Source organism: Haliaeetus leucocephalus, unplaced genomic scaffold (assembly GCF_000737465.1).
Source record: "Haliaeetus leucocephalus isolate CR32 unplaced genomic scaffold, Haliaeetus_leucocephalus-4.0 Scaffold155, whole genome shotgun sequence".
NCBI classification, from domain to species: domain Eukaryota; kingdom Metazoa; phylum Chordata; class Aves; order Accipitriformes; family Accipitridae; genus Haliaeetus; species Haliaeetus leucocephalus.
The window spans coordinates 2,204,347-2,213,079 of record NW_010972591.1 but is presented as its reverse complement, the minus strand read 5'-3'; the positions used below and the strand labels follow the sequence as shown (position 1 = coordinate 2,213,079).

Below are 8,733 nucleotides of genomic sequence, written 5' to 3'. Positions count from 1 at the left end.
AGTCCACTTTAAGTTTTTCCATTTGTAAAGGGTTTTTTTCAGCTCTATTTCCTTGCATTTCTTTTAAGCATATTAAGGTCTGGAATTCATTAATTCACAGTTTTACAGTCTGAAGAGACCACTAAATCTGTTAGGTTACCATGACTGACTGTGTATGTCACCTAAATTACAGAATTAAACTCATCTAGCCCATTGGTGGGTAAGCCTGGCAATTTATGCCTATTTAAAGGTATTCATTGTTGATGGGCTTTGCTTGGCAAGCCTGGCTGATTGACTGACTTACAGGTTGGTTTTGAGCAGGCAGAAGAGGACAGTGTAGTTTCAATTAGTTATTAATGTTAAGCACTCAAATTAATGTGGAACTGAATTTCACAGTATTTCTTAATAATTTCTCATACTTTCTCTAATGATAAGGAATAATTCCAACTTAGTTCTTATTCTGCAGATTTGAAGGGTCTTTCCTTTTTTCCTCTCTTTCTGTTTTTCTCTCCTCCTCTCTTTCCTATAAAATTCATTTTCTCAGAGGGAAAAAAAAGCAAAACAGATTTTTAAATAGAGATGAAAATTTTAATGAATAAAATGCACAGGTTCCTGATTTCTTTTATGCAATAGCTCTGTCTTGCTTTTATGACATGCAGTGTAAGAAATTTTAACATAAGAAATTTCAAATGTCATTTTATTCCACCAGTTTATTTAATATTATCTTTTTAAACTGAAAAACAACCATAGTCCCACCTCATTTGCATTGATTTAAAAAAAAAAAAACCAACCCAAAACTTACATGGTACTGAAACAATTGATATAGATATTAAAAGAGTGACCAACATAAAAAAAGGTATTCTGTTGAATATTTTGATTTGGATGTTCAGGTTCTCTGCTTGCACAGCTAGGCATAACCTCTATAAATGTCACTTGAACTACTTCAGTTTACACCAGCTGAAAACATGGGCTTTGTTACCAGATGTTGCTTCATTCAAGGTTTCAACCTGCATGATTCTCTTGTTGCTACTTCCTTCTGGTTTCCCCAGTTTCATACAGGCTGATGATTTCTGCAGGGAATACTCTTCCCTTTTCCTGCTTTTCTGTCTGCTTCAGAATGACACCTCACTGCTTCTATACCTTTTGCTTGTTCCAAAGATGGCATGGGCATCCGTTTCCAGGGGGACCTTCCCATTCAAATGGGGATACATTCAAATACCTTTGAATTCTCTAACTTCAGTGTTGCAGCCTGGTGTTATCCTGCTCAGGGAGTCACCATGCAATCCTGACTCATTCGTTACACATCTGAATTCCCAGTATGTTAACAGGTATTTCACAAAGAGATGAAGGGTTAGTTTAAAAATATAACACTCCTGGGTTTATCAGGTCTATTTCTTGGGACATGCCAGGAGATCCTTGAAAGATGCTAGACATACTCAGATTACTAGGAATTAATAGTGCTCATGATCATGTAGGATGTATGCAGCATCTCACTTTAATACTAGACAAACTTTAAATGGTGTAATGCCCCTTGAAATGCTAATAATTCCTTTTCTTCTTTCCTATTAAGTTAATTCAGTTCCAGACTGACATGCAGCTATATCGTTCCATATATACAGTATACATTTGGTGGTAGGTAGCCAGTGCTTGTTCACAGAACCTTGCTGTCCTCTAATAAATCTATATGCCCATATTATTATTTCCATGTACTACAAGCTGCTCTGCAGCCTATGACATGGCACTCAGCTGTAATTAGCACCAAAATATAGAGTTAGTATGCAGGACACGGACAATTCTTTTGCTCCAGATGCTGTACTCAAACTGCAGTGGTCCATTGAAGAAGTAGAGATAACCTAAGGAAAAGCAAAGTTAAAATTAATTAACCCTGAGAAAACTGTGTTGTCACATTAAAATTATCCTTCAAATGAAAATTATCCTATTTGTTTTCATTTTTTTAATAACTCTTTTAAATGCAATATTTAAGTATTTAGAATGCTGAGCTAAATTTTGAAAGGTCCTTATTCCATTTGCCAGACCTGGATTGGTGTTTTAAAATAACTGATATTTTAATCTAGTGTCAAGCTCTGCATTTTATTACTATATAGCACTTGCTTAGGAAAATACAGGGTTCACCTGTTAATATTTAAGACTCTGACTTGGAAACACTCCTTGAAGAGTTGGATAGAAATGGGCTCCATTTGAAGGAACGGACACATTATAATACTTCTAGATTAAGCATATCACATTAGGTTCCCTAAGCAAGGAGGCAGGTCTTTTTAGGCTCCTCAGATATGTATGGACATAGTTTATAAGGGCACCTAGGCCAGAGGGTAATTTAGATCAGAAACCTGATTCAGTTGAGAACCGAAGTGTTGATGTGAAAAAAATCAAAATTACAAATGGCAGAATTTCCCACAGGACATTAATCTCAAGTTTCAATGACAGCTAATTGTAATACAGTTTCATTATCAGATTATGTACCATTTCTTTCATAGACTGCATCCACTCTATCACCAATTCCTGCGAATTCTTCCTCTATCAGCCTGGGGTAGCCTGCTTCCATAACCTCCGCCTCTTCATCATAACTACAATAAACACAAACGAAAATAAAAATTCAGAGGATTTAAACTGCCTGGGAGTTTGGTCTGTGCCCTTTACATGCTTTGAAGTTACACATCAGAAGTAGCCAACAGCCTTTAGGTACTTTATGTCTAGTGCAATAATGAAACTCAGGGCAATAACCAGGGCACTCTTCTACCAGAAGCACAAGCTCAAAAACCGCAAAACTAATAAAGCTACATTTTCAGAACTGATCTATAAGGTACTTATTATATGGAGATTATTGTACCTGAATGTATTGGGACTACTAGCCTATCCTGAGGTTGCTTGGCACAGAGATACTGCAAAGGGATGGTAAAGTTTTAATTATGCATCAGACCTGGCTGAAGTCCCAATCATGGACAACAAAAACCAGCCATCCTAGGGTGGGATAGATTTCTTACTCTCTCAGCACTGGTACCATTTGGTGTCACACAAGCAACTCAAGGAAGCAAGGTGGGAATTTTGTCTAGGAGACATGACCATATTACAAACTCTTATGGATTAGGGCACTTTATTATCCTCTCCTTTCTTTCACTCTTTCAGCTTTTAAAGGCTGTGCCCATATGTTTATAAAAATCTTGCATACACCTTTATGACATACTACACACAGCTGTAGCACCAATGAAAACCACAGACTGGAAACGTGAGCCACACTCAAGTGCCTGGTTTGAAACAACCTGCTGATCTTTTGATACTTCTGGGCAGGTTATGACTAGAGACACACCAATCTGTCTCCAGCTTACCTCCAGTACTTATTTCCAGTAAAAAAGAGAGTCTTGCCAGTGTCTTTAATATGGACAGCTGCATCTATTCTTTTCATTTCTTTTGGGAACCCCATTTCATATATCTTTTTAGGAAAGTCTTCAACTATGTCATAGCCATTCAAAGCCCAGACTTTCTTTCCTAAAAATAAGAACAAAGTATGCATGAGTCTTTTTTAAAGGCTTAGCTTTGAAAGCAGAATAAAATGAGGATGCCATGTTTCCTGTTTTCATACAACTAACATTCTTAGGTCACATACACAGCAGTTATTAAACTATTTATGCTAGCTATGTCCCTAGGCATCTGAGCTTAATTGTACATCTCCTAATTCACTGACAATTGTATAGATTTGCATGGGGTGAAACCAACAGAGGGTGGGGAGTTTAAGCAAGGAAGGTAGGATGTTTTGTTCTTCTACTGATTACCTTTACATCACTTACTGAGCTTGATTAAATATGTATATTTTTCTGCCAACACCAAAATTGAAAACTCACCCTTAAACACGAACACAAGATCTTTGATGGGGTTTTCATAAGCTGCATCTATTTTATTTGGAAGCTCTGGCCAAAAGGACTTAAGTAACACCAATTCTGCCTCAACCATCTGAGGGTGCAGTCGCCAGAAAAACCTAGTTCAGAAAAAGAAAATGTATTTTATGTTTCTTATCATACTACAGAATAGCAATATCTTTGATGTGCTATATTAAAAATTAGTTAATGGAGAGTTATTTTTTTTCATAACATAGAATTTTCAATACATAAAGCCCCTTGTAGACTTTTCCTTTCCTCATAGTCACCTAGCTGCAGACCATATCTGTCATTTCAAATAGTGATCATCTCAAACAACAACAAACTTGAATCTTTTTTCCATTCAGAATAAGAGAAACACTGCTGTCCCATGTAAGACTTCTGAATGTAGTACAACTTCATTCAAATAAATGTTAGTAGTTTTGTGCATGTTGAAGGAAGCTCTGTGAAATGAAAAATGTGTAAAAACAGTGTCAGTCTTCAGCCATACCATCTTCACTTCATATTACTGGGCAGTGAAGTCTGTAATTGTATTATAAATCCTGTCTAAAAAGATATATGATGTAGTTTCTTAGAGGCATCTATACTGATTTCTGATTTTTTAAATTTATGTTTACTCAAATCTTTAATAAAAAATTGAAATGGTGTTTTCGCTTGCTCAAATTTTATCCAGTACCCACTATACGTATATCGTATATAGCAGTCTCTTTACCTGTCCTTGAAGATCAGCATTTCTCCACGAAGTTCTGTTATTGCATCAAGAGATAAATCTGCATCACATTTCTCTGGTGTTTTGGGATGTTTTGGGTTGGGATCTTTGTCTCCAGCACCTGGAATCATTTAATATGATCTAAGTTTGACAACATTCATTTCTTTTCTGTGGATCATGTCATTGAATAGGACATGGAAGAGTTCCCAAACAGCATGATAAGTACAAGCATAATGGGCAAACCATTTGTACTGGAGAAAGTCTGTTCACTCTTTCTCTTCTTTAGCCAAATACATTCTGCAGTTCAGCTGTGCTGCAAAGATTTTAAATGGACTTGCTTTCTTTATCCCAAGTTTTGAAGGTCCTCCAAAAGTTTTGTTCTTTCCATGATGAAACATGAGTATTTCTGTTTCTCCCTTCAGACTCTGTTTTACCTTCTCTTTTGAGGCAGGCCAAAAACTGTCAAGACTCTGCCCCCCACTGCCCACCACCAAACGAGACTGAACAGTGACCAACCTCTGCAGTGTTACTTCCTTTTTTTTTTCTCTGAACTATTAGACCTAAGCATCTACTGTTCCTGAAGTCTGGTTGTCAAGAGTCCGGTGAATCGGTCTTAATCAGTCATGACTGTTGCTATTGAACATCTGCAGCTCTTTAGTAACTGTGCAGTGCATCTTTAACAGGTTATAATGATGTGGGAAATATATATTATATATTATACAGACTTACCATAGAGCTCTTGGATCCCTTGCACATCATCATCAGGAAGCACAAAACCAGTTTTTCCAGTGTATGTGTAAATTGGAAACATCAGGGCTCCAGGGTCTCTAGAGTGTTCAAGACCCAGTGAATGACCAAATTCATGGGCAGCAACAAGAAACAAGTTATAGCCTACAACAAACCACAGTGAAAGTAAATGTATAGCTCCTTGTATCACCAAAGTGGACTTGGACTAATCAACTAACCTTAACATTGTGCTTTAACACATGGGACAATAAAGGAGACAACTGGATAAAGGGAAACATTATGTATAATTGCTTGGCTTTTTCAAAATACCATGTGTTTTGTTTTAATAAGGGCCTAATCTATTGAGTATCTCATAGTTGGTGTTCAACCTAAATCTTATTTGACAATGTTTTTCTAAGTCTAGTCTAAATCTAAGATCTAGATTTCTTGAAATTTCTTAGTAATATTGGAAAGCTCTAGGGTGAAGTCTTTGCCTTACTGAAATCAAGAACATTTTTTGTCAGAAATTCACCTTCAGTAGAGAGTCCATATTGTTTTCAATATTGCAGAAATTAGCTTTAATGCCAGGAGGGTGAAATAACACAGTGCTGAAAAAAAATAGTGTTTTGTTCTGTTAAAGCTCTGTCCTGAATAGGAAGGTGAAGACTTTAAATGCAAGTAGACAATTTGCAGCTAAGTGAAGTATATGTGTTTTCTATAGGCTTCAGTAAGGTAATTCCCATCAGTCTGTGATCAGAACTAGCTGCCCTTGAGCTCAGTGAAAGGCCAAGATGACAAAATACCTTGTTGGTGGCATTTTTTTAATCACTTCACTTAGGAGGTGTATATCCTAAAATTTATGCTATGCATATGCTGTACTTGTATTTATGATTGGCAGTTAAACCCAGCTTCCTATGAGTGGACAGTGAGCATAATGATGAATGAAGAGTAAACAGGCAAACCAAACTGTTTATAGATATCAAACAGGACAAAATTGTCCATCTATCACCATTTCAAATAATCTCAGGAACTTCTGTTACCTCTGGAATCATCTGACCAAACTTCATCATCATCAAAATGGGCATCTCCTCCATAGTCTGGACCAGGGGGAAAAGCATGAGCCAGTAATCCAGAGGGTCCATCAAAGGGGTAAAAGTCACCATGTTCTATAAAACAACATTTAAAACAATTAAATCAACTATCCCATTTTATTGGCAGCAATATAACTATAAGGTAAAAATAACTGGTTCTCCGTTACCTTTAGTGCCAAAGGAGATCATGATATCAGCTACACCACTTCGTATTCTGGTGAAGTTAAGTGGTGTCACATCCGACCAAACTTTGAATGCTTTTTTGAAAGCTCTGTCTACTTCAGCACGCCTCAGATCTGAAGTGTAATTCATAATTCTATCAAACAGATTAATATCTCCAGTTAAATTGTGTGAATCGAAGAAAATGTGTAATACACTTTTATCTGACGGTACACCTCATTAAAATTTTTTGCTTTTTTCTTATGTTCTTATCTAAAAACAAAGAGCTTGGCAGCTGCATACAGTATTCAAAAAATAAAAATAACCATTTTCATTAAAATCATTCAGAGATGTCTGAAATAATCCAACAGCTTTCTGTAATTGGTTTTATATGCACCAGAAGATACAGAAAATGGCAGATATATTCTTTATTAAGTCAAATCATATCAGTAACTTCAAACTTTTTTTATGCCATATAAAATATCTCATAATTCTCACTTCCTGGAGGAGAAAAACATGATCCAAAGAGCTTTTTATAGGCTAGAATAATCCATATTAAAGTAATATTTATCACCAGATATTGAATAGAATTCAATGATTTCATATTTGGAATCTGCTAAAGAAACTCAGGTTACAGCTGGTCAAAACCCCCTGTTGACGACCTTGCGGTATTAAGGGAGAAGGAGCTACCATGTGACCTTTCAGCACCATAGCTTCCCAAGGTCAACTTTCTGAGGTCATGGTACAGAGATTTGTCTGACCAAGCACAGATATCTACATCTGGACTGTGAAAAGGAAGAGGGGCAAGGATCAATCCCTGCTCTCACAGCCACATTGAACAGACTGGTTTGCATCCATGCTTCTTTGTCCAGGACAAGACCTATGTGAAGCAGACACTAAACCAGGTCCAAAGCAGAGCTGAGTGACCTAGAGATTAAGCGCTGTGAAGATCAGTAGTGAGGTGCATGATCTTAGTCCCCACCCTTCTTTCATTTGGCACCATGGATGTGCCCAGGGTGTCTACATGGAGGCCAGATGAGGAGTTACCAGCTTACACCACACCAGCTTTCCTCCATGGCAAAGCGCAATGGAAAAAAATTGTATTTACTTCCTTGGGCTGTAAGGTGGGCTTGGGGGACCTTTCCAAAAGTGGCACTGTAAGGATTTTAAACTGCAACATGAGTTTTGTCTAACTCAAATGCATCCTTCTCCCATCAACCTCATATACTGGGCAACCCATTGGACAAGATACCTGGAAAGAAGGTAATAACAGTAAAAACATTCAAAATGCCATGCATTTACCTGTATGTCAAATTAGTTTTTGACCATTTGAGTTTTCTAGGGAAAAAGTTATATTCCCCCACATCTGGGACACCGCATCTTGGTTTCTGCATCAGCTCATATGTTTCTTCATCTAATTTGCCTGTCACCTCCAAGCCAAAAAAAGCTTGCATTTCTCGAAGTTTAGATGCCACTGAGTTGGCACTCTTCCTCATTATGCCAGCAGGATTCGGACGGAGATCATAGTGAGTCCTGAGATAGCGCTAAGAAGGGGAAAAGAAGTAATAAGCCTAGTTTCCAAACAGTTGTAACTACACTACTTACTATGTATAAAACATGCAAATGAATTATTTTATACAGTACCTCTGCAAACTGAAGGTCTTTCTCTGTGAATTCATGGCTATCTTCAAGGGGAATAGGGATTGTCAGGCAAAATGACAAACCCAACAAGAAAAAGAAGACAGCTGAAAGTCTTGATTGCATCATGTTGGATTTCTGAAGTCTGAAAATCTGATGTTTTAGGGAGCAGTTCACCTTTACTTTTATAGTCTCAACCCAGTGAGTCACCACTTAGGTACAAGTTAGAACTTCCTTGTCACTGAAAGTAAACATGCTTAGATGGCTACTTTTTCTCTCCTCCCCAACACTGTGGTTTAGGCATCTGTTGTCCCACTGAGGGCTCTGCAACCGTATCCTCATATAAACACGGTCTCTGAATATTTACATAGGTTGTGGGAAGAAATGGGCAGAAACAAACCACGCTTTTTGATTATTCTGCAGTAACTTACACTGGCAATAACTGGCAAAGGCTTTGCAATAATTTTCTCTGCTAGAAAAAGTGCCTTTCTAGAATTTGATAAAAAATAAAAACATACAACAAGCTTCATGATTTTTTTAA

At 37.2% G+C, this 8,733-nt stretch overlaps 1 protein-coding gene across 1 annotated transcript; it reads right to left on the bottom strand.

Moving 5' to 3' along the window:
• Positions 1–1,417: 1,417 nt before the first annotated feature.
• On the bottom strand, positions 1,418–8,321 carry MMP13 (matrix metallopeptidase 13 (collagenase 3)). The gene is made up of 10 exons (XM_010562120.1): positions 8,199–8,321; positions 7,857–8,098; positions 6,563–6,711; positions 6,345–6,470; positions 5,308–5,469; positions 4,582–4,699; positions 3,837–3,970; positions 3,324–3,483; positions 2,461–2,564; positions 1,418–1,832 (listed from the first exon to the last, which is right to left on the bottom strand). The coding sequence occupies exons 1-10, from the start codon at positions 8,319–8,321 to the stop codon at positions 1,732–1,734; spliced, it is 1,419 nt and encodes a 472-aa protein (XP_010560422.1). The 3' UTR covers positions 1,418–1,731.
• Between the last annotated feature and the right edge of the window lie 412 nt (positions 8,322–8,733).